This window comes from Lipotes vexillifer, unplaced genomic scaffold (genome assembly GCF_000442215.2).
Source record: "Lipotes vexillifer unplaced genomic scaffold, Lipotes_vexillifer_v1.1 scaffold496, whole genome shotgun sequence".
NCBI lineage: Eukaryota > Metazoa > Chordata > Mammalia > Artiodactyla > Lipotidae > Lipotes > Lipotes vexillifer.
In genome coordinates this window covers 1,953,245-1,979,123 of record NW_006786690.1, presented here as the reverse complement: position 1 = coordinate 1,979,123, position 25,879 = coordinate 1,953,245, and the positions used below count along the sequence as shown (strand labels likewise).

At 53.8% G+C, this 25,879-nt stretch overlaps 1 protein-coding gene across 1 annotated transcript in view; it reads left to right on the top strand.

Moving 5' to 3' along the window:
- MAN1C1 (mannosidase alpha class 1C member 1) overlaps positions 1-16,546 on the top strand; it is a 128,995-nt gene extending 112,449 nt beyond the window's left edge. The window contains exons 7-11 of the mRNA XM_007459137.1: positions 1,372-1,465; positions 6,693-6,808; positions 12,362-12,581; positions 15,111-15,283; positions 16,427-16,546. Coding sequence (XP_007459199.1) covers positions 1,372-1,465; positions 6,693-6,808; positions 12,362-12,581; positions 15,111-15,283; positions 16,427-16,546 — 723 coding nt within the window. The remainder of the gene's footprint in view (positions 1-1,371; positions 1,466-6,692; positions 6,809-12,361; positions 12,582-15,110; positions 15,284-16,426) is intronic.
- The last annotated feature ends 9,333 nt before the right edge of the window (positions 16,547-25,879 follow it).

Here is a 25,879-nt window from a genome sequence, read left to right as displayed (position 1 = left end):
CAGCAGGCTTCCGGATTTTTCTCAAGGGTCCATCCACCTCATCGTCTCTCTGTGTCTCTTTACATTTACATTCTCCAGCTACTTTCATTCGCCAGTCATTGCCTCCCACAGAGGCGATTATTGGCAGTCAACAAATTGGCCCAAATTCTAGAAGCGCCCGCACCCTCCGGGGGAGCTAATTTAGCCCGTTTCACTGCTCACAACAAGGACAGTCGAGAATAACTCAGGTACAAGCACATTCCTGTCCACCATAATGGGCTCCGTTAACATAAATGGATATGAGATCTGATGTGGCAAAGCAAAGTGCCATCGCCCGGAAAGAAAGGTCTGACAGCTAAAAGGCTGCTTTCGCTGCTCCTTACCTTGTAGATAAATCTGCGAGCATGCTACAGCTCCATCCCCGAGGGCCTTTCTGTCGTGCAGAGTCTGTGCTGGGAGGATTTCATGTACCACCAGACAGCAGACCCTGATGGATCAAGCCTTCCTGAATCCCGCATTGTGCCCTTTGTAGTCCAAAAGGTTGCAAATCCAGCCTCCTGATCCAGCGGGTGTGGCGTCTGCTACTCAATGCTGCGTGGTCCCTGCCCTGATCCATGTTGGAGCCAGGGCTGCTCCCTGTGGTCAGAGAGGCCTGACTCACGTCCTGGCTCTGCCACTTACAAACCCCGTGACCATGGGCAAGTGACTGACGCTCTCTGAGATCCGGCTTTCTCGTCTGTTAGACTGAGATAATAATACCGTATAGGTTGTTATGAGGGTTGGAGATAATGTATCTAATGGGTCTGGCTCACAGCAACTGAGAAACGTTGACAGCGTTGTAGCGTTGTAGCTGTTGTTACTAAAACCCCGAGATGCCTATTAGGGCACAGGGATGTTGAGGGGCACAGGCCTCCCCTCTGGAACGGTTGCCACAGTATCTGATAACTTAACATGTTACCAAGCTGAACCGTGTGAAATTGCCAATATAACCGTTTCTGACCTGTTAAAAAGACAGTTCTGTCTAGCACTTACAAATGAGCTACTGTCACTTACACGAACGCCCTCCTAAAAAGACCCGTCCGCAAAATCCACACGCAATGAGGAAGGGGTGAGGTGGGGGAGGGGAAACTGGCAGGGCCCCGGGCAGAGCAGTCAGCGCAGAGGTGGAGGGTCAGGCCCCACTGTGGCCGCACCCCGCTCTTGAACACAGGGGCAGGACCGACTCACACCTCCGGGTTGGAGCCGGCTGCTAGTTACGCAGCTCTCCCTTCCTGCCTCGTCGGAATGGTTTCCTCTCTGGACCCGAACCAGCTGCCTCAGTCCTCAGTGGGCTGGGACTCGGCTGGCTTCTTGGAGAAAATGAAGACGTGCCTGGTGTCCATCTCTTGGCAGGTCAGGAACATCCGAAAGGTCCTTAGGGATATTGACAAGCCCTTCGGCCTCTACCCCAACTTCCTCAGCCCGGTGAGCGGGAACTGGATGCAACGTGAGTACAGGGGCGCCGCTGCCTCTCCTCCAGCGGATTCCTGCCCAGCTTCCCGGCCTGGCTGGGCGAGGCACCCGGCCGAGTGAGGAGCGATACACTTATTGGAGCCACGTACCGGCAAGGCATTGGCTCGGAGCTCCCGGATACCACCCTCCTGCCACCCTCCTCCACCCTCGGGGCATCGTGGGGAGTGTTCATTTCTGTTGCCATTGCCGTTGTGACGGATGTGATGGCTGCTGGCTAGTGAGGCCCTGCCCTGTGCATCCCCCGCATGCTAGCTGTCTCCAGCCTTCCGTCTCCTACAGTGCCCACCGAAGCCTCCTTCATCCTCCCCCAGACTTGCAGGGGTGCTCCTGTTAGAAGTTTACTCCAAAAGCGGCTCTAAGAAAGGCCATGCATCCTCTCCCAGCCCCTTTCGTCTGGTTCCCTACCTCCAACTTTAATTTCTTAAAAAATGTGTAAGCAGATCCTAACTATACAGCAATATAAAAATCATGAGTTCATCACTGGTATCTTATACCTGTTAGAATTAGCCCTAGGATTTCCTGCTGTTTATGTTCAGAGGCTTTTTGTTTTCAGCCAGACAGTTGTGGGTCACCTGTGGAGCCTCATTCACAGCCCCCAGCTCCACCCACTGAAACAATGGGATTTGAAGGTCTCTCAGGCAGGGGAGTGTTAAAGTCTTCCAGCTCCCGGGATTGCACCCCTATCAAGAAGCACCGCTCTGCCTTACCCTTCTGTCCAAGGCCCTGGTCGTGTGATCACAGTCAGCACAAATTGGAGGCAGCAGGTTCCATGGGCCCTGCCTCTCGGGGCTTCCCAAGACTTGCCCAGAGCCTGTACCTCCACTGCCTCTACCCAGACAAGGACCCCTCTCCCTTGCCCTGCCTCCAGCCCCAATTGTTATGGCATTAGCAAGGGCTCAGCGACAAAGTAGACCTGAGTCTAATTACTGCATGCCTGCGGGGAGTTCACTTCATCCCTTGGAGCTTTGGTTTCCTCTCCTGCAAAATGAGAGAAGAGCTGGAGATGTGTTCTCTGTGCACCGTGGAGGGGCGTGGGAGCAATGGTCAGAAGCTGCAGGAAACAGACTTCAGTTCATCTTCCAAAGATGACATGGGTTGTCCCAAATGGTCATGAGCGCCCATCACCAAAAGTATGCAAGCAGGGCCTGGAGGGCCAGCTGGCCAGCCGGCAGGGATACTGTGAGGAAACTGCAGAGGCCTGTCCTTCCATCCCAGAGCCTCCATGATCCACATCCAGGAGACCCAGAAAGTTCAACCCGGGAATTTTCCTTGGTGATGACCTCACTCCCAAGGAGCCTCCTGCAAAAACCACTTATAGAAATGCAAAGGGTTTTTTTGTTTTGGTTTTTTTGGTTTTTTTTTTTTTTGCGGTACGCGGGCCTCTCACTGTTGTGGCCTCTCCCGTTGCGGAGCACAGGCTCCGGACGCGCAGGCTCAGCGGCCATGGCTCACGGGCCCAGCCGCTCCGCGGCATGTGGGATCTTCCCGGACCGGGGCACGAACCCGTGTCCCCTGCATCGGCGGGCGGACTCTCAACCACTGCGCCACCAGGGAGGCCCAGAAATGCAAAGTGTATTTAACCAAAACACACTGCCAAATTCAAAAGTGCCGGGAGAAAATGAAGGTTTGAATTACAGATTATGGCCATGGGAAGAGACAGTTCAATAACCGTTCCTGCCTTTAATTGCAAGGCCTGACTGGGTAAAGAGATAAACTAAGCAGCTGCCCGCCTTAGCTGCTCCAGGACAATGCAGCAAAACCCATAAAAAGAAGGAGAGGGGCGTGGCTTCCCAGCCTGAACAGCTACCTTGGCAAATTACAGGGGAGCCGCCCCCCTCTTCCCCTGCCCCGCTGAGAAGCATAATTTTCTTTTCAGGCTGCACCTGGGGTCGCAAGGCCAGGCAGAGTCAGTCACATATGGAAAACTGTCTCATTAATAAAATATGAATCCAAGACCTGCCAAATTTCAGAGGGAAGGTTATAAAGAAAGCCCTGATCATCGGGGTGCCTGCTTTCCTCCTCCCCTGGCTTTGGCGCCTGGGGTCATCCAGGTTTTCTGTGGTTTTCTTGGGTGTTTTGGTCTGTTTTTGTCTTTTTAGGTTTTTTTTGTTTTTGTTCTTATTTTTTGATGATTGTGTAATTTTCCAGCAAATGATAACATTCCCAACTTGCATAAGCTAAGCTCACATTCTTTTCTCTCCTTGAATCCTCAGCGTAGCCCATTGCAACCAGAGAAATTGCAGCTTAAAGAGACCAAGGGCTAATTAGGGCTGCATCCCAGTCCCAGACCTCCGCTCTTGCCTGCTCCCCACTCCTGCCTGAAGCTCAGCTTCAGGGTAGCCGGGGAGGCTGAGACCCTCCTGCCGCTAGGACTTCACAGCCAGGATAGGTCCAGCAGGCTCCTGCTGGCACCAAGCACAGAAGAGACCAGTCCTAGCAGAGCCGCTGAGAGCTTGAAGAGCTGCCAGCCCTTTGGCTTGGCCCCTGGGGTGGCTTGTCCTCCTTGTCCACTGCCCGAATCCCACACTTCCCTCAGTGGGAGGGAAGTGGCAAGTCCAGGTTCTCTCCCGTGGCTGTGGGAGTGTGAGCTGCCCGCCAGCTCCAGCCCGGCCACCTCCCCAAGCTTCATGCCACTTTCCCGCCAGCGATTCCCAGGCGTATAGGGTGGCTGCCTCCTGCTGCCAAGTGTGGTGGGAGCGTTGTTGACACGATCAGGAAGCAGCAGAACCCATCTCTGCTCACGCACACCAACTCTCCCTTCTACGTTTTACAGATCAGGAGACAGGCCCAGGGGCGTCTGGCTTGCCCTGAGCTAATGGTGGATCCGCGTCTCTAATTCCCACTCCTGCGCTTCTCCCCACGTGCCCCTCGGTGCGGGGAAGACACCCCCCACCTGTGCACTGCAGCTGAGGCCCCGGGAGACTATGCATATGTCCCTAAGAGGGTGTCCTATCTCAAACACCTGTGGAACTCCTGCTGACCTGGCTCCCCTCTCCCACGTACACCTGCCAGGTGAAGCCCTTGACCTTGTCCTTCACACACACTCTGCAATCACATGTTGAAGTCCAGTCTCTTTGGCTTTGACGTTCAAGGCCCTTCCGAGCACAGCCCACACATGCCTGCCTTTCTCTCATTCAGGACTTACTGGGCGTCTGCAGTGTGCCACACAGGTATTGGGCATAGATGCGAGTCATACAGGGTCCCTCCCCACACAGCCCACAGCCTAGTGGGGGAGGTAGACCCACAAACAGGTACCGATGACACAGCGCCGGGAGCAGCTGAGGGCAAGGCTCGCACCTAGCGACGGTGGGACGGCTGCACCAAGCACTTCCCGCGGGAGGGCGCTGGGCCAGAGGGTGCAGGTGCCCTATTTCCCTCACTCCTCACATCACCCTGCGGGGACCTCAATGTTATGGGGACACGGAGGAAAGCCCTTCTGAGCTGAGGTGAAGCAGGGAGGGGGTGTCAGCCACACGAGGTAGGGAAGGGTATTCCTGGCAGGGGGGTCATCACAAGTGAGACAGAGTGGGCAGCGGGCTAGCAGTGTTTGGGATGGCAGAGGAACCGTGAGAGGAGGCAAGCCCAGGAGACGAGCGTGGAGGTGCCCGTGCCCCCGGCTGAGTGCCGTGAGCGGGGGCCCCTTCTGTGCAGGCTGAACCTGTCTGACTTCCGGCCTCCCCACCCCTGCCTTGCACAGACCTCACGCCCCGGCCGTGGACACGCCATCCACGTGCTGGGCCTGGCACAGCCCCGCCCGCCCTCCCTCTGGGCTTGCCCAGCTGTGTCCTCCCCCTGGGAACAGGGGCAAGGGGGACGCTGTGCTGGTTCCGTCTTTTCAGGTAAAAAAGTCCAGCCCACGCTGCCCCCCCCACCCCACCCCGCCTCCCTAAGCCTCAGGCTTTACCTGGTCTGTTCGCATTTTCACAAGTGCTCCTTCCGTTCCTGAACCCTTGCTGGGCCAGGGTTTGTTTCCGGAGGGGGCTGGAGGGGGCCCCTGTTTACTGTGGAGGCCTCCTGTCAGCCCCCTTTCTTGGTTCCCAGCTGTCTGACCCTCCGATTTTTGATCTGACCCTCCCTCTTCCCACTTACCCTTTCTTTCCCTCTGCATCTTTGTTTTCATTCTCTGGTTGACTGTGTGAAGCTGCAGAAGGTGAGAGCTCTACCAGCTCGGTGGCTTTGGCCGAGCTATTTAGGCTCGCCCTCAGTTTTCCCATCTGGGAAATGGGGTTCGTAGTGCTTACCTTACAGGGTTCGTGGGAAGATTGTTATAAATGATACAGTAAAGCTCCCGGCCCACAGTAGACCCTCGATAAAGGGTAGCTGTTGCTGTATTCTCTATTTCTTTCTCTCTCCCCCCACCCACTTTCCCTCCCCTCTCTTTTTCTAACCCCTCTTTCTCCAGAGGAGCTGAAAATCCTCTTGTCATCCCCCCGACCCCGCCTTCATCCACCCCCTTCCCTTCTTCACTATCTTGCTGCTTAACAGGGAAGCACGGCTTTCTCCTTGTTTTATCTATTAAATGCCTTTATGTTTCCCTGTTGTTAATTGTGAGTGAAGCATTGCCGTGTCTTGCTTCTGTAATTAAGCGCTCCTCTGTCAGCCATCCCTCTCCTGGGGTAGCCCTGGGTGGAGGCACCTGCCCATTCAGCCACACCCGGAGTTCCTGCTCCACCAGGGCGGACAGAGGGGTCCTCAAGCCCGGTTTTCCTTCCCTCTGCTCCTTTGAACCCCGTTTATCCCAATTTGCTAAATTTAAACTTGGCCTTCCCAGAACAGCTCTGTGTTCTGACCAGCTAAATTAAGCCTCTCATTGCTCCTTTCCGTGGCCTTTTATGAACCTGCCCAGCATTAATTACCATGTTTGTCACCAGGTAATAAAAATCTCTGAACTCCCTGCCACCAGGTTATCTTTTTCAAGAAATGCAACTCATTTACGGTTAATAACCAGAGGCCCTGCCCTGTCCTCCGCCTGCAAAAGCAACACGATGACATGATTTATAGCAGCCGAAGGAGCCCCTGCATTTCCATGAGGGACGATGGTGCTCAAGCTGGCCCTGGTTCCCCCGGTCGCAGGCCATGCCTTCCTCCCAGCCCCCGTTCTGTCGGGGGCTCTGAGGCTGCGGATTAAATGCTCGTTCCCCACCGAGTCGCGGCGGCCTCGGCAGGTGGAGATAATGTTCCTGTCCTCTCTCCCCTCACAGACCATGTCTCGGTTGGAGGACTCGGGGACAGTTTTTACGAATATTTGATCAAATCCTGGCTGATGTCGGCCAAGACAGATATGGAGGCTAAAGATATGTACTACGAAGCCTTGGAGGTAAGACAGGCGCCTGATTCTTCATGGGTGGTCAGTCACTCGCCACCAGTTCCCACGCGGGTCCCTGAGAGCCGGGAGGCTAGCTCCCCACCCCACCCCTACGGTGAACTGGCCAGAGGGAGGACAAGACAGTCCCCTCCCCAGCCTGTTGCTTGACTCTTCTCAAACACCTTGAAATTAGGGCCATGTGAGCATCCTCATTTCATAAATGCAAAACCCAAGCTCAAGGAGGTGAAGTCATTTGTCCGAGGTCTCACAGGAAGCAGCAGGCAGTCTGATTCAGAAACCACAGTGTCTGTGTTTCTGTTGATGTGTCAGAGCCCAGAACACAGCCAGACTAGGAGCCCCCAAGTGAGGCTGCCAAAGCAAGACCCTCGGCCATCTTCCTGTGGAACCACAGGTGACATACTTAGCACATCCCGGCTGGGAGGGCCCTCCCTCAGTGGAGCATCCACTTCTCTTCCTTCTCTTTATGTGGATGGAAACCAAGGCCCAGAGTGGGGAAGGGACTTGCTCAAAGCCACACAGTACAGAACTGGCAGAGCTGGAGCTAGAGCCAGGTCTCCAAAGCCAGCCGCCAGGTTCTCCCCACTGTCCCTCAGCTCTGCTGGTCTGTCTACAGGGCATGGAGTGAACAGGGATGCTAAGCTCAGATGGGTCCCTCCAAAGAGGCGGAGACTGTAGGACAGAGGGGGGAGTCGGTTAGCCTGGGCTCTTGGGAAGGGGGTTAAGGAATCCCAGCAGCCCCATCGATAGATACCTTTGAGCCCAACTGAAGAAAAGGCACTGGGCAGGCTCCGGGCCTCAGTTTCCTCATCAAGTACGTTGAGCAGGTTGGATCTATTCTGCTGCCACCGTGGTCTAAGCTAACCGGATTCCTTGCTCCACCCCTCCCCACTCTAAGTCAGTTCTTCCGCAGCAGCCAGAACAGCTGTAAATGTACGTCCCTCCGCTCATGACTCCCTTAGCGCTGGGAATAAACCAGACTCCTTCACCTTTGCCCACAGTCCCTGATCTGGGACTGCCAGTCACTCTGAGCTCTCTCCCCTTTGCCCTCTGAGCTCTCGTTCCCAACCTTCCTCAGATACACCAGACTCGTTCCCACCTCAGGGCTTTTGTACCTGCTGTTCCTTCTACCTGGAGTATCATCCAGGTGGCTGGGTCCTGCTTATTGGTCAACTCAGATGCCACTGAGTTAGCCTTCCCCAGCTTCTCTCTCTCACACATACCTGAGGCTTATTATTAGTCATCTTCACCTTTATCAGCATCTAAAATGATCACATGTGTGTATTTGTTTACTTGTTGATTGTCTATCTTCCCGAGCTGTCTAGAGCAAGGGTTTTGTCTACTCATTCACTGTATACTTCACTCCCAAAACAGTGCTTGGTACCTGGGAGGCATAGAGTCACTATTTTGTGAACAAATAAATGGATGAGGGGAAGGCAGGAAGGAAGGGAGGGAGGGAGGGAGAGGGGAAGGAAAGATGAGTGGGTAGGTGAACACATGGATGATTGAATGGATGGACGGGTGGGTGGGAGGATGGATGGGTAGGTGGATATGGGTGGATAGGTGGGTAGATATGGGTGGATGGATGGGTGTGGGCAGCAGACTGGATGGATGAATGATATCTAGCTACACTCTGATCACATGAATCCGGCCAGGAATGGTAGTCCTTACAGGAGGCGCATGGGAACAGGCCTCCAGAGCCGTGGGTCCTTTAAACTGTGGGCTCCGTGATGAGTTTTCCCTGCCCAGCTCCCTGGCACCAAGACCTGAGTCATGAAGCAGGTCCCAGGATTCCAGTCCCAGCTCAGTCTGGCTCAGCCCCGTCCACTCCAGGCTTCTGAGCTGAGCTCCCCCTGCAGCCTGCGGCTCCTGTCAAGGATTAGCGGTCAGGTTCAGCGGTGGCCAGGCGTGCTGCCTGGAGAGGCCCTTTCTGCCCTTTCTGCCTTCCTTGCAGAGTTAACATAAAATTCACGAGCAGCCCAGTTCCCAGCCCTCAGGGCACACTGTAGTTGAGGCTTCAAGGGAAGAAATGGCCATAAATTATTGAAGCAAACGGGGAGTTTTATAGCAGTACTCGATTGAACAGGCTAGAACTCAGCTTTGCTCCCACATTTTATCTCCCCAGTGAAGAGCCTGAAGTGTCTCTGACCCTGGGTAAAGGCTGGGCCTCTGGCGAGTTTGGGGCTTTGAAGAATGTTCTGGTGGTTGTCAGCCTTGTTGGCATGTTAAAAATCACCTGGGGAGCTGTAAAACCCCAATGCCCAGGCTGCACCCCAACAAGGTGACATCAGAACCTCTGGGCTGGGGCCCAGGCAATAGCCTTGAAAGCTGCCCTGGGGGCTCCAGTATGTGGGTTAGACCAGTGTCCAGCTAGGGTGGGTGTGAGGGCTTCAGACAGGTCAGCTGGGCACACCCCGGGGTCACGGGGGCGGGGCAGCGAGAAGAACAGGGAGCTTCTGTCCCTGCCGCCTCCTCCAGGCAGGTGCGCTGGGTGCCTGGCCTTAGTTAGCCCCTTCTTGAAGATGATGAAACTGAGGCTCCGAAAGGCCCAAGGTCACCCAGCAACATGGCAGAGCCAGGACGCAAACACGGGTCTCGCTGACTCCGGATCCAGGGCCCCTGCCTCTACTCACCAGCTGCCGAATTGCAGGGGAGCCTGGCTGGCCTGAAGGCCCTCTCAGAAGTGCGCAGATGGGGTGCCCTGCAGGAGGCAGAGGAAGGAACCGTCAGTGCCAGGCACTTAGCCAGCCTCTTTGAGTAGCTTCATAACCATCCCAGGAATTATTATTCCCATTTTACCGTGGAGGAAAGGGAGTCTTCAGCAAAAGGAAGTGACTTGCCCAAAGTCACCCAACTCTCAAATTGCAGAGCTGGGATTCAGACTCAGCTCTCTACTATGCCTCTTGCTATGATTTTAGCCTTTTTACCAGTCGGTTGCCCGACCGTGCTATCTTGTGTGTTGCTGAGGGTTTTAGAAAGCCTTGGGGTTTTTATTTTTTACCTTTGCATTTGCTTGTCTAAATTATATCCTCAAAGAGAGACTGGCCTATCATTTCCTCTTTACCACAACTACTTAGCTTGGGGTTAACCCCAAATAGAAATAACCAGTGGGAGACAGTCTTGAAGGTACAGATTTACAGCTACAGTGTGAAGCTTCCTGGGATCTCCCCGGATGTCTGTGTCCTCTCCCCAGAGCTGGCAGTGATAACTGAACCAAGTTTCTGTGCCCGGGACTAGCCCTGCCACCCATCCCGCACCAGCACCCTTAGCGACGCAGAGCAGCTACTGTGGACCCAGCTGTGCCCAGGAGCCAGGGCCCGGCCCGGACGCAGCAGCCCTCCAGGCTGCCTCCATGCTCCTCCCCACAGGGAGCAGGTGCCCTGGCGCGCCAGTGGCTTCATCAGACCTTCCCCATCTGCTGCTCAGTGAGGGTCCTGAAGGCGGCCCACCGGCCTGGGCCTTACAGCAGAGGGCAAAGGCCAAGACAGATCGAGGAACGAATGTTGTTTGAGCACCTCCCACATGCCAGGCACTGGCTGGAGGATGGTGGTGGTGGCTTCTGCCGTCACCTGGCACTCAGAGTCCTGGGAGAAAGGCAGACGTTCCACAGAAATGTATACAAATAGGCGCACACACGTGGGAATGGCACCTCGTAGAAAGATAACAGGGTAGTAGCGTAATGGGGCCACAGTGGTTTAGACTCTGGGGTATTCTCACCAAGGAAGAGGCATCCTGGAGGGGCCCAAACGCAGAGCTAGAGGTAGGAGAGCTGGAGTGGGAGCTTGGGGGAGAAGCAGCAGTTGCCACAAAGCCCCGAGGCAGGAAGAAAAGGCCTTCGTGGAGGCCACCAGCACAGAGGCCTTCTCTGGCCTCACTCCTCAAATTAGGACCTCCTCCCAGAGCTTTTTTCTGCCTCGTCCCCTTAATTTGTTTCATTCAGAATGTTGATCACAAATTGGGATTCTCGGGTGTATTTGCTTTTGTTGGGACGTCTCTGTGCCCATGGGTGAGCTCCCTGAGTCCAGGTCCAGACCCATCTTCAGGGCTGTATTCCCTGCACGGAGCACAGTGCTGGCACCGAGAGGTGCTCAGGAAATGTTCACTGGGGGAGGGGGCACAGGAATGAAATGAGGCCTGCGGCCTGGCTGGAGCGGGGACGGTGGTGGGGGCAGACTGGAGAGGAATCATAATAGCCGGCACTTATTGAGGCCTCTCTGTGCGAAGAAATATATGCTAAGCTCTGCAGACACAGCCCGCTGAATCCTCACAACCCTGTGAAGTGGTTCGTGCTCTCATCCCCATATTATACGTGAGGAGATTGAGGTACAGAGAGAACATAGAGCCTGCGCAACGTCACACAGCTCGGAACTGGTGGAGGTGGGGTTTGAACCAGAGTCTACACCCGGGAGCCATGGCCGTGGCATCAGGTTAAACCGCAGGGTGTACATCAGGGAGTCTCGGAGGCCCTGCTGGACTTTCGTCTGAGGGCACTTGGAAACCATGGGAGGGCATTAAACAGGCCCAAGACGCAGTCAGGTCCACTACGTACAGAGTGCACCCCACCACCCGCCCACCCCAGAGGATAGACGGGAGGGCAAGAGTGGAGGCAGAGGCCTGGCCAGGGCCCCAGAGGCTCTGCCCTGGATTAGGACCCATTGAGTGCAGCCTTGCAGCTGTGTGGGTGGCTGCCGCCATCACTTCAGTCTCCAGGGCTCCCGAGGGACTAACGGCAGGCAGTCAGGGGCACGATGCCCTGACACCTACACCCCCCAACATCCTGGGAGTCTTTCCCAACGGCATCACCTCTTGGGGGACCAGGGGAGGGCTCTGAAAGCCCCTTGCCACCAAAAGGAGCAGCCATTGGGTAATGGAAGGAGCCGGGCTTGGGCATCTGGGGGTCCTTGTCCTGACCGTGGTGTGGTGGGTGACCTGGGACACGCCACTCAACCCCTGTGTCTAGAGAGGGCACTACAGCCCATGTGCCTGGCTTTTTGTGAGCATTAAATGAGGAAGCCTGTGAATAGGGCCTGTAGAGAGCAGCTGTTATTGTCTGTGGTCCTTTTTCAGAATCTGATCAAATATTACTGACCCTCTTCCCATGAAAATGCCCTAAAGTGTCACATACAGTTTTAGGGGCGTTCTGGACCCCTTCCAGCCCATCCACGGGCCAACTGGCCTTCAGGTTAAGATTCCGTAACAGAGGATATAATGGAGATTGATAATAATTTTTAAAGATATTTTTTCCAAAAATTTTTTGAATGTAGAAGTTTTAAAAGTCCGTGTAAGAGACTGGCCCTGGGGAGCTGCCTTGTGTCCAAGCCCCCCAGCAAGCACCAGGCCTCAGCTGGGTGAGTGGCAGAACCTCCCACCAGCCCCATCAGGGACCGCCCCCAGCCAAGGTCAGCAGGCCTCCTTTGTCTGGGATGGAGGGCTCGACAGAGCTGCACTTGCTGCCGTCTCCAAAATGTTCATTTTCCGTCCTCTCCCTTCCCTTCTCTGTACCCTCCCATGCCCTTCCTCCCCGCCCAATTCCCACCTTGCTCCCAGGCGATAGAGACCCACTTGCTGAATGTCTCTCCCGGGGGGCTGACCTACATTGCTGAGTGGCGAGGGGGGATTCTGGACCACAAGATGGGGCACCTGGCCTGTTTCTCCGGGGGCATGATCGCCCTCGGCGCTGAGGATGCCAAGGAAGAAAAGAGGGCCCACTACCGAGAGCTCGCAGCCCAGATCACCAAGACGTGCCACGAATCGTACGCCCGCTCAGGTAACCCTGCAAGGGGAAGGGGCAGCAGCAGGAAAGACTGAGGCTAGACACCAGGAAGAACTGGAAAGACCAGGAGAGTGGCAGTGAGTGAAGGGAACACATGGACTTAGGGAAGCCTCACCTTGGAGGTTAGCCAGAATTTGAATGAGGGGTGTGCTATGCACACACAGAGATTGTGCCCTCAGTTAAAGGGAACACGGTGCTGTGTTAGCGCTTTGTGTGTGCCGGGTGTCATTCAGCACTTGACATACATCATCGCTGACCCTCACAACACAGATGAGGAAACTGAGGCTCAGAGATGACCCGGCCAAGTTCCCATGTGAGGGGCTCAGAGCAGAGGGTCCTCCAGCCCCTGAGGCAGAAACATTGGCTTCCTGAGCCTTTAGCAAATTCCTTCTCCCTGAGCCCCTACCCCTAAACGTATCTCTGCCTTTCCTCCCTGGAACGCTCCCATTCAGAGGGTCTCACCACCTCCTGGCACCACCCCATAATCACCCTCTGATCCAAGACCCCCGGAAAGCTTGAGAGCTTCTGCACCATCCCCGCCAGCACTCACCGCAGCACTGTCAAACACTAGACTCAGAAGCCACATGAGAGAATGTGAACCCAACTCCTCATTTTACACGCGGGGAAACTGAGTCAGCCCAGAGCGGGGACCTGGCTTAGCCAAAGCCACACCGTGTATGAGTAGCTAAGCCGGGGCTAGGACCCAGGTCTCCTGATGCCCAGCCCCATCTTGTGTGCTGCCTTTCTAAACAACACCCCTCAGAAAAAGCCCCAGGCCCCCCTGACCCCAGAAGGGGCCCACCGCTCTGAGTGGTAAACCCAGCCTTGGTTGCAAGAGAGGACCTAAGATCTGCAGTAAAAGATCCTGGCTTAAATGCCGCTCTGCCGCTCAGCAGCTGGTGGCCTCTGTTTTCTCATCTGTTCAATGGGAACAATAACACAGGTCTCCTGGGCCCCACAGAAAGTGCTTGGCCTGCGCCTTCAGCCAGCAGCATGGGAGGCGTTTGTTAGCAGTCCACCGAAAACGTGTCTGTGAGCGCGCCAGTGGAATCCAGAGCTCCTGGAGCTGTTTTCAGGAAGCCAGCAATTCGCAGTGGGTCCTTAAAACTGGTCTTCAATTCCCTTCAAAGAGCTATCTCTGCCAGCACACAAACAAATAGGAAATCTCAGGAATAATAAAAAGCTTGCTATTTGTCGGGGACAATCAGCCCAGACCATGAAAGACAGCCCGCTTAGTAGAGCATGTTGTTACAACCAGCCCGGCTCGTCCATGGATGGCTGCAGCAGTCGCTCTTGCCCTCACCCCATTAGCAGCTTGGCGAAACATCTGTGTTCTGATGGCCAAGAGCAGTTGTGCTCTTTTGAGAGGATCAGAGGAGCCAGGATCTGCCTAATTCCTCTTCCATGAAGCCCTCCATGAATGAGTAGGATGTCCTGCAAAGCTCCAATATGTCTCTGAGAAAAAGCAGCCCAGGGCCTCTTGGGGTCCTGAGCCCTAATGGGAGGTGGGGGGCCCACATTAGGACCAGAGCTGGGCCCTCCACTGACCTGACAGGATATGCAGGCATTAAAGGGAGGATGATCTGACCCACATACCCTAAATTTTGGACCTAGAGAGTCAGACCCAGGGGAGAAAGAGAGAGAGGACAGCCTGGGGAAAGGGCATCAGACAGATCCAGGGTCACATCCCAGCTCGGCCACAACTTGCTGTGTTACCTTGGACAAATTACATAGCCTCTCTGATCCTCAGTTTCCACATGCGCGAGAGGCAGATAACAGTATCTGCCTTACCAAAACAACATTTTTTAAGGATTGCAATAAATGTATGCAAAGCACCCAGCACAGCCCTTGAACTCATAAATGGTGGCTGCAGTGGTGGTTATAATGGTGGTCATCCAGAAAACAGGTACAGCAACAAACTGACCAAAACCAAATAATGACAACAAAACCCAGACCTCGTCAGGCCTTCTTTATTCAGCTCCCTCTGCCTGAATATGTGCCTTCTGGGCGAATCTTCCCTCATCTCCACCTCAGCAGTCTCCCAAACTGTCAGCTCTGGAAGGCTGGTTCTGGGACGTGTCAAAAGCAGTTCCCAGAGAAAGGGGGTCTGTGGAGAAGCATCATTGCATATTAGCAAATTAAAGGGTCTGGTAAGTCCTGTAGACAGGAGGCTTTCACTTTGTTTAACCCACTGTTCCCCAAATGTGCTTAAAACTACAATCCTTTCTTGGCTGAGCACTGGTTAACATCCTGCAGGGCTAATGTCTCAAAATACACAGTTGGGGAGCCCCACCCAAACTTTTGTCTCCCCGGACTGCTGGGAAGTTCATTTGGATTCTCAGGGTCTAAACTGCAAACGTTTCGAAGCCTAAGGGCGTTGCTTTGGCCAGCCCATGCCAGCCCATCACCAGCCAGCCCCGGCCAGGGCTACCACGCCACTTCCGTCTCTCCTGGGGCACTGGGATCCTAAAGACCAGGAGGTGGGAGGTCTGACCCAGGCCCCCTGGTTGGTCATTCCTGCAGATACCAAACTGGGACCCGAAGCCTTCTGGTTTAACTCAGGCAGAGAGGCCGTGGCCACGCAGACGAGCGAGAGTTACTACATCCTGCGGCCCGAGGTGGTGGAGAGCTACATGTACCTGTGGCGGCAGACCCACGACCCCGCCTACAGGGAGTGGGGCTGGGAAGTGGTGATGGTGAGTGGCGGGGCGCAGGGGGAGGGTGGTGAACTGGTGGCAGGTGCCCGTGAGAATTCACAGTCAGGGTCCAAACCCAAGAGGAAGGGCAAGCCAGGCTGGCATCTGGCTAAAGTTGAGAGTGCAAAGGATCAAGCTTTGGTTGCAGAGCCAAGAGTCCCCAGCCGGCCAGGAGCAGGCCAGGAACTCGTGAAGAGTGTTCTGAGTGCCCAATAATGTCCGCAAACTGAGAGGGGCGAACGCAGGGCAGCAGCCAGAGGTGGCCCAGCGCACGCGTGGTCACTGCTGTCCGACGCTGCAGCCTGGACAGGTGACTTTAGATTTCTTCTCAAACAGAAACGGGCTGCCAGCTCACCTCCCTCCTCTCCCCGAAGCCAGCCCAGCCCTGGGCAGCCCCCTCTCTGGGCTCTGCTCCCCCAATCCCCTTCCTTCTTTGGGGCAGGTATCAAAGGCAGGGGTGGGGATTCCGGAAGGTTCTTGGACGGATGCCAAGTTTTCTCTGCTGTTCTCCCCCGGGGCCACTGCTCTCGGAGGCACAGACTTGGTGGGGAGAGCCACACTCCCAGGGCAGGTGCTCAGCTGGGGCGTGGACCCCGCTCGGGCTCCCTGACATGCTTCATTGGCCAGAGTCCCCCTGCTTTCCTGAAGACCCCGGTTCTTGACCTTTGAAAGCCAAGTGTTTTGCGCCCCTGGGCCCCACTCACAGACCCTCAGTGGGTAAAACTTGCATTTCTGTACAAAAGGCAGGCACAGCCTCTGGCCCAGGGACTACATCTCTACAGGGAATCCCTGGGGCGTGCCAAGTCCTGTCCCCAAATCCCAGCCCACAAACATCACCAGCCCCTTCCCTGACCTCTGTCCACCACTGTGGGTGAGTCTGTCAGGTCAGTCTAGTTCCCCGAGAGGCAGAGAAGCTTCCTCTAAGTTCACACCAGGTGAAGCGCTCAGGCCGGCCAGGGACTAAGTTCTCCGCGTGGGCCCAGGGAGCGTGGTGACGGCAGGAATTCGGCCTGCTGCCCCCACCAATGCTGGGGTCCCCAGCCAAGTGTTGGGAGGGCCTGCCTGTTCGAGAGCTGGGCAGGCGTGAATCTTGGTGGGGGGCCTCTCCTCTCCCCACACCAAGGCTGCCTTCCTTTCCTTCAGGCCTTGGAGAAATACTGTCGGACGGAAGCCGGGTTCTCTGGGATCCAAGATGTATACAGTAAGGTTCCCGACCACGACAACAAGCAGCAGACTTTCTTTCTAGCGGAGACACTAAAGTGAGTTGGGGGTTGGCTGGTGTTCTTCCCAGAGGGCAACTCGGGCTTTTCTTAGGGAAGGGGGAGGGGGCAGAGGGGAGGGGCAGGGGGCAGCAGTCCCTTCCTTCACCATCAGTCAAGTTCTGCTGTCCCAGGAGGGGGGCCCAAGAGGGATGGAGGCTTGGGATCCAGGGGCGGGCCTTAGGCCAGGCCAGTTTCTCCACGCAGAGTGAGGCTGGGCTGGACTCCACCCCCATAAGCATTAGCTATGTGAGAAGTTAACTTCTTTAACCTGTCTCCTCAAGTTACTTAAGTTCTCTGAAACTGTGCCCTTCTGTAAAATGGGCAGAATAATAACCGTGATGGTGTCAATCCCAGTCACTGCTGCAGTTGTGCTGCTGCGCTGTTCCCCTCCTTTCTTGGGGCAAAAGTTGGCCTCCTCGTTTCCTCGCTGTTCCCTAAAGCAGTCCCCTTGTGCTTTAGCTGTTTAGGATGGATTGGATGGTCTGTTCCTTCCATTAAAAACCCCCATGGCTTGGAAACCTGCAGTTCTGGAGTCACGGCTCCCTGTGCGTTTTAGCACCCGGATATCTACTTGAGTGTCGAGTCTCCTGGTACATAAGGAAGCAGGCCGAGTCCTGGGGTAGCCCTCAGGCCTCCCTGCAAAAAAAAAGAGAGAATCTAGGCCACACAGGGTCCTAAGAGGGCCAGGTGGGGAAAGCACCTGAGGGAAGCTGGTTGAGGGGGAGGTACAGAGCGGGGGCTGGGGCAGAGCCAGGATGAACCGGCTCTGTCTGACCTAAAGCTCAGTGCTCCCATCCGCGTCCACAGCTCCTTCCCGGGGATGAGCCCTCTGGGCAGATTTGGGGTCTCCGACCTCCCTGCGCCCTTGGGCACAGGCCAGTCACAGAGGCCCCTGAGATTCCTTCCCAGTGGGTGCCCCCTTCCCCAGAGCACTGACAGGCTGTGTCTTGCTCCCCTCCCTGCTGGGGCACAGGTATCTCTATCTTCTGTTCTCTGAAGATGACATGCTCTCGCTGGAAGACTGGGTGTTCAACACGGAGGCCCACCCGCTCCCCGTGAGCCACTCGGACAGCTCCGGCAGGGGCGGGGCCTGACTCCCACCACCCGTCGCCTTGTGCTCCAGGACCACCTTTCCGGGATCTGGGGCTGTTCTCAAATGGATTGGAGATGTGGGCCCCTGCCTGGCGGACCCAGCAGATGTGTTGGACGAGCAACTTCTTTTCCTCTGTGAGGAGACAGGACTCGGAGACACAGCGATGTCACATCAGGCTCAGACGTTCCTTTCCATGGAGAATGTCTATGAAACCTGCTCACTTGCCATCCCAGGGCCAAAGCACCGGAGGTTTGCATTGCAGCCTCGTGTATTTGATTCACTTCCTTTCGTTTTGGAGGTTTTTTGGTTTTTGCTTGATTTTGCCTTTTCTCTACAGTTGTGTTTTCTCACAGATTTTAAATATAGTTTTCAAAATCAAGTGCTTTCAAACATGGTGTCCTCCCGATAAACTAAACCTTAAAGCGTTTGCACACACACCATCTTCACCCCGTTTTCTATATTTTGAATTCCTTTTGCCCAACGTTTACTATATGTTGAATTATGTGTCATTTACCTTATAATTTGAGGAGGGGTTCCCCTTTGATTTGAGCCTAAGTGTTACAAATCACTAGTGCTGTTTTCAGTATTGTAATGGAAAAATCTGTAAAGTTACAATAAAGGAGTTTATTGAATAAGAAATACAATTGGGTTCATCGCACATCAGTGACTCCTGGGGAGACCATTGCGATGCTATCATCAGAAAGAATAATCAACCAGCAGCTGGTTTAAGGTATAAAGATGCCAACTTCTATTACCTTCCCTTGAATTGGTCCGAATATATTCAGGAAGGGTGAGGGCAACCCTTTAAATGAAGTTGGATATTTATACTTACATCAAGGCTTGGAAGAGACCCGGAGAGGAGCAGCAACTTGCCTGAGGTCCCACAGCCAGTAAAGGCAGAGGTAAAACCCCTAGGGTTTGCTCACCACCGCAGTCCAGGGTTCATCTATTCCATCATTCAGCAGATACTTGGTGAGTGCCTGCAGGGGACCAGACGTGGGGACACAGCAGTGAGCAGGACAGTCATAAGCCCCGCCTTCAGGGAGCATACAGCCAAGCAGGGACACACAGACCATGAAGGAGAATGACTGCAAGTTACGTGAAGTGCTCCAAAGGAGACAAGCAGGCTGAGGCACTAATGTCTGGACCTGCCTTAGAGGGTCAAGGAGAGCCTCTCTGAGCAGATGACCTTCAAGCTGAGAGCTGGAAGGTAAGACTACCCCACAGATCCACTCTCCCCCTGACCGTCACCCCTGGGAGGAGGCCGTTCTGCAGGGCAAGGAGGTCAGGCCCCAACACTGAGGAGAGAGCTTCCCCTCCCTCACCCTCACCCCTCTGCAGCGTGTCCACACAGCTGACTTCACAGGACAGCACCGAGTCCTTCCCCAGGCTCAGCCGCCTCATTTTGGCTGTTAGTGAAACGCCCTGGGGCGTTGGGGCCCTGGGCCAGGTGACCTGGCTTTAAACCCTCACTGTGGGAACCTGGGCAGGTCACCTGTCTCCCTGAGCCTCTCTTTTCCATCAGGGAGAGAGCAGACCCTCCACCTCACAAGGTTCTCATAAGTGGGATGCTGCTGGTGCCCTGGAGCTGTGGGAAGAGGTGCTTCCTTGTTCTGGAGACTCAGATGCTTCCGACATGTTCTTAAGCAGTAGTTAGAGCTACAGGGAAGCTGTGGCTATAGCAGGAGCCTGGGCATTTGGTAAATAAGTTGCTGCCTGAACCCAGAAAACCACCTCACTCTTGACAGGCACCAAGATAGTATGGCTCCAGTGACCTGCTTGGGCCCATTTTTTACAAAGCAAAACAAAAAATTGATTACACAGATATTATAGAAAGGTTAGAAAGCTTATCTTTATGAGAAGCTGAAAGAAAAATCATTCACCTTCCTACCCTCCAGAATAAATACTGTTACATTTTCTTCTAGATCTTTTTCTATGAAGGTACAGAGTATATTTTGCAAACGTGGTGTCATACTGTGGCATCCTGTTTTGTTATAATCTGCTCTGCACCAAATGCTATGTTATGAACATCTTTCCATGTCAACATACATTTATCTCATTGCTGTACCTGGTTGTGTAGTATTCCATCATGGGCTGTATCACACTTTCTGGATCTGAGCCCCAATTGTTGGGCATTTGGGTTTGTGTCCGTTTGGATTCTTAGCTACAAATAATCGAAACCAACTCTAACTTAAGCAAAAAAATAGAATTAAAATGACTTGGAGTGGCTCATGGAATCTCAGGAGAGTGAACAGCCAGACATCAAGAAGGACTAGGTTCGTGTCCCGGTCTGGGAAGATCCCACATGCCGCGGGGCGGCTGGGCCCGTGAGCCATGGCCGCCGAGCCTGTGCGTACGGAGCCTGTGCCCCGCAACAGGAGAGGCCACAACAGTGAGAGGCCCACGTACCGCAAAAAAAAACCAAAAAGAAAACAACAAACAAAGAAGGACGAGGAAGAGAATTTGATTTGGCCACGGATCCAGTTTGCAAGAACCAGGAGGCAGCCTCCCCAGGCACCACCACCAGGACGGGTGAATCCAGATGTTCACTCCAGATGCTACTGTGTCTCTTTTCAAGGACCTGAGCTTCCAAATGGTCTGGCCTGGGTCACGTGCCTCCAGCCAAAGGGAGGGCGAGGCATGTTGACTGACAGGCCCACCAAGACCCCAAGTAATGGGCAAAAGGCTGTTCCCTGGAGAAAAAAATGAGGCTTGCTACCAAAATAATAGACCTGCCTGCTGGCAGAGCAAAAACAGCAGGACTGTTCTCAGGCGTGACTTTAATTTTTTTCAGCATTATAAGAGAGTTATGAAGGCATACTGGACCCGTCCCATTTTCCCTGGTCCAACTCCTTGGAGTCAGTCCCTGGAATGCTTCTCCAGGGCAGAGCCACTTAGCAGTTCCCCAAGACCCCAGGCTTCCCCGCTGGGCCTGTGTCGCTGTCCCCGCTCCTCCCCACAGCATTCTTGTCTTCTGCGTTATCGCTGGGAGCAAGCTGTAAAAATGAATATTTTAAAATTCATCCTCCAGGAAAGCCCTTGCAGGTGGAGAAATATCATCCTTTGGGCAACAACTCCATTCTGGGGATAAAAATAAGTAAGACCCAAGGCAGACTGAGAGGAGAGAGGAATTAAGGGATGAGTCATCCTCACTGAAGGAGGCATCGAAGCTCAGGAACCATTCCCAAAGCAGACCCCTCCATCCCCAGCCGGGGTGGGGTAGGGAGGCCAGCGTGCTGCCAGTCTCATTTTAAGCCTCGTCTTTGCCTTTGCTGCAGATGGAACCACCTTTTTCACCTGTTTTCTTCATGGATGGGCTTGATGCTGGTTCCTTCCCAGAAAGCTTCACTAGCACCTGGCTTTAGGCACTGGGGCCTGCGGGGCATCACATCCCTGGGAAGGGGGGACACAGCCCTTTGCAAGATGCCCCCCTTTAAAGGACTGTGTGTTTGTTCAGACTGGCTTTATACATTGCATTTTGTCTTTGGCAATTTGCAAAGTTCAAAAGCCAAACGCGTTGGTAATAAAGGCAAAAATAGAAAATCTGTTTTAAAGGCAGCATCCCTGAGATTCAGGATGTGAGTCTTAGTTCTGTTCTCTTTACTTTGGAGAGGTGACCCCATCATGGTTTAAGAAGGTGCTAGCTGTAGGGAATGGGCCAGCTCCTCCATAGGGAGCTAACCTTGGAAGTATGCTGATTGATCACATGGCACAGAGATGCTCAGCCCTCTGTGACTCATGCTTAATCACACACTACTGGGGGGATAGGTTGCGGATGCTATTTTTTGTATCTAAAAATATCTGATTGGTTTCCTATATTTGGGACAATATTTTGATCCCACTCAGCCTGTCTCTTAAGTCAGAGCTTCTCAAATTTGAATGTGCACCTGAATCACCTGGGGGTCTTATTAAGATGCAGGTTCTTATTCAGTGGGTCTGGCATGGAGTGTTTCTAACAAGCTCCCAGGAGATGCTGCTGCTGCCGGTCCTTGAACCACACTTTGAGTAGCACGGCCTCAATGAATGGCCACTCCTTTAGTTTCTGCACTTTAAGTGCATCCCTGGAGTTGTAGCTTCTCCAGAAAAAAGTAGAAGGGCTTGGGTGCTGGGATGGCATCTATCGGCACCTTGGCTACAGAGGGACCTACCTCAGAACAGGTGTCTATCACCTACGCCAGTGGTTCCCGCTCCTCCAGGACAGTCAAGATAAGACAGGAGCAGGCTCACTGGGGGCTTAGAACAATGCTGCCCAGTAGAACGTTCTGTGATGATGGAAATGTTCAAAAGGGTGAGCATTTGAACTGCTGTCCAAAAGCGTGGCCACATGTGGATATTGAGCACTTAAAATGTGGCAAATGCAACTGAAGAACTAAATTTTTAATTTTATTTCATTTTAATTAAATTTAAATAGCCACGTGTGGTTACCGGCCGCCATTTGGACAGTGCAGCCTTAGAGCTCAGAGAGCCAGTCCTCTGCTCGCTGACTCCCTGCCCCACTGGAGCCTCCACCACCTGCATCGTTACAGAAAGAATCTTAGCACAAAACATATTGTTTGGGGGCTTCCCTGGTGGCGCAGTGGTTGGGAGTCCGCCTGCCGATGCAGGGGGCACGGGTTCGTGCCCTGGTCCGGGAGAATTCCGCATGCCGCGGAGCAGCTGGGCCCGTGAGCCATGGCTGCTGGGCCTGCACGTCCGGAGCCTGTGCTCCGCAACAGGAGAGGCCGCGGCAGTGGGAGGCCCGCGTACCCCAAAAAAACAAAACAAACAAACAAAAACACATATTGTTTGGGGACCGGACGATTCCCTTGAACATACGTGGTTATTTTTATATGCATTCCAGCCTCTGTTTTCTGCAAAAGCCCCTGGTTTTTGCTTTGTTTTGTGCTTTTTCTCACTCACTGTTTATCTGCAGATTGGTGTGCATTCGGTCAGGTTGAAGATAAGAAAGGCAGAATGGCAGGCCAGGAGAGGAGGAACACAGGCCAAAACCAAATGGACCTGGGTTCAGCTCCACCCTGCCCTTTCTCTGGGCTGTGCGACCTTGGGCAAGCCCCTTAACCTCCCTGAGCCTCTGCTTTTCCATCTGTGGAAAGGGAGGGTGGTTTCAAGGGTGAATTGAGCTCCTTAGTGTAGGAACTCAATACATATAGTGATGATTGTTATTGTTATTATGTGAACACTCTTCTTAAACTATAAACCGTGTGTAAATGTGAGGCAAAACACTGCTGTCAAAAATTATTATTTTTTTTAACAAAATGATATGAAACTTGGAGGAAACCGCATCAACCAGGCCCAAGAGACAGACCAAACTCTCAAAGCAATAAATCTAAACATTTTCTGTTTTTCGCATAGAACAAGCATATTGCCGTTAGCCCTGAATCTGGAAAATTGGGAAATTGGGTTGAAGATTTGTAGGCTGTCCAAGGGCTTCCAGGGGCCAGCCTGCTTGTGAAGGATGCTCAGGCCAGGGTGGAGGGCTGGAGGAAGATGCTGAGAGCTTGCCCAGGATGCTGGCAGAGTGGGGTCTCTGCTTTGGAGGGTGTTTGAGGTCCTTTTCATCTTTCCTGTTCATGGAGACCCTGAATCCTTCCTACAACTTTGGAAGGGAGGCGAGGCCTGCAGCTATTTACAGAGGAGGTAACTGATTTGATTAGTCCACCTCTGGTCCCATGGAGAGAGTGGGGAGACAGGCCAGAGCTGCTTATCACTCTCCACGTGGGGATGTCCCCAATCTGGGGGCTGAGATGAGAGCATGCCGAGTAGAGGGACAGGTTTCACACACACACACTCACATACACACATACGTACGCATGCATTCGCATGCACACACATACACACTAGCACACATGTACACCCTCACATGCACACACACACACATTCACACATATACACATGCACACACAATCACACCCATTCATGTGCGCGCACACACACACACACACACAAACACACCCCTTGACTTCCCTCTCCTAAGCCTTAGGATTTATTGGCCAACCTGGCAGTCATCAGGGGTTGGCTGTCTCCCAGTGAGGGTGTGTGTATGGGGAGATGACGCAGATCGTCCCAGCTCCATCAGGAGCCCCTCACCGCCAGTCCCCTGAGACCTGGAAGGTGGGGGGGGGGCGGATTCTGCACTGGCCCACAGAATGATTCATAACTGGGCAGTCATTAGATCCGTGGCTCCCAGAGTGTGGAACTGGGTCGCAGCACCAGCAGCACCTGGCAGCTTGTTAGAAATGCACATTCCCAGGCCCCGCCCCAGACCCACTGAATCAGCAGCTCTGGGGGCGCCCAGCAGTCTGTTTGTAACAAGCCCTCTGGTGACTCTCACTCAGGCAGAGGTGGGAGAACCGATGCTGGCTGACCTCCAAGGCCACCCGACACCCCAGAGCAAAACCTATGCCTGGTCAGTCTCCATCCCATATCACTCTTGCCTCAGTTCTGCACGTGTGGCTTATCAGAGGTTCTGCCATAAAGCAAAGAAGGAGAAGCCTGCCCCCTCTGTGAACAGCAGGAACACCCTCCGATCACCTAATTCTCTCCTCAAAACAATAAATAAAATAAAATTCACAATGAAATCTCTTTGTCACAGAAACTGAAATCCAAGGAAATTGAAGTCCAGACACCTCCTTCTCCAAGTTTTATGCTGCACGGTCTTGACCAGAATAAAAATTCTGCTCTCAGTTTTTTTCCTTAGATGTCAGGCCCTCTCAGATGTTGGGGTTCCTACAGCTGCAGCTGAGGAACCATCTCCTACATCACTGGGGGTGGCTCTGTCACCTCCTCCAATGTTGAATTAACCTGACCCTGAGTTTCTGGAGCATCTTGCTTTTCTGGGGTCAGACTAGGTAGGACGTGAAGAATCCCAACAACAGCCAGAGGTTAGAATCTACAAGCAAACTCCTCTTTCTCTGGCTGTCATCCCTGCAAGATGATGCTCCAGAGCCCTGCTAATCCAGACCCATGACGCCCTCATCATGCAGGGGCTGGAACAGTGACAAAGAGTCCCAGGTGGAGAAAAGCCTCAGCCCTTCCAGGGGCCAGGCGGTGTAGCATCGAGGGCCACTTCCTCTAACCTGGAGGAGAAACCCTGTACATGCCTGGCCTCCTCCCAAGGACGGAGGCATTAGGGATACTTCCAGCTTCTGAAATTCTTTAGAGAATTTCAACTGTGGCAGTCCTAGGCCTTAGGACCTGCCTGGGACCTTCTCTGCATATTTTTAATGACTAGGTACCTTTGCTCCTGGTTGCTGGCGCCCAGTGCTGATTGGAGTGTGGGCTCTGCCCAGGTCACATTCTCCACCCCTCCTATGTGCAGGAGACCCCACGTTTGTAACAGGTCCATTCCCTACCAGGCCATCTGTGCTTTTCTCTCTGCATTTCTCTATCCAGTAAGTTCTTAATGTTGGGTTATGGGGCTCATTGCTGCTGTCCTGGGCACTGTTCTGGAATCCTCCAGGCTTTGTAATTCAACAAGTAACCGTTAACCATCTCTGCTGCGCAATGAGCAAGGTGCTAAAACTGCAGCTGAGAACAAGACAGGCAAGGTGGCTCTTCCCACGGGGATTCCAGGCTACTGACCGAGATGTAAACATATCTGTAAGGTGAGTGCAGGCGGAGGCCACAGACAGGGGACATGTGAGAGTAACGGGGTGGGGACACAGATGGGGAGGTCAGGGACACCCCGGGGAGCTGACACGTGTGACAGAGCATCCCAGGCAGAGGGAACAGCGAGTGCAGAGGCTCAGGGGTGGGAAGTTCTGGTGTGTCTGAGGAGCGGGAAGCTAGCAAGCCAGGGGGAGGCGCTGTCCTACCGGCTGGAAGAGGTCGGACAGATGGGGCTCCACCCTGCAGGTCTCTAGAACTGGGTGGAGTTTGATTTTAACCTAAGAGCAGCAAGAAGCTAGGAAGGGTTTGAAGCTGGGGCGTGAGATGACCTACTTTCCATTTTGAAAGCTTCCTCTCACTTCTGAGTGGAGAGGCCTAAGAATTCTTTTTTTCCCCTTACATCTGTCTCAGTGGAAAACCATTCTTGGGTTCCTAAGCAGAAGCTTCTGGAACCAGTGCCCCCAGGAGCGCAGAGAGAGGCCAGTGCCCTCTGCCATGTGTTCCTGCGGCCAGTCCTCAGCCTCTGGACTCTTCTGATCTTGGGCCTTGGAGACTTCAAGCCACCAGAGCCGTCCTTTGACCTTCGTTCCTGCAGCTTCCACTCCACTCTGCTCCCCACCCCCCACCCCCACC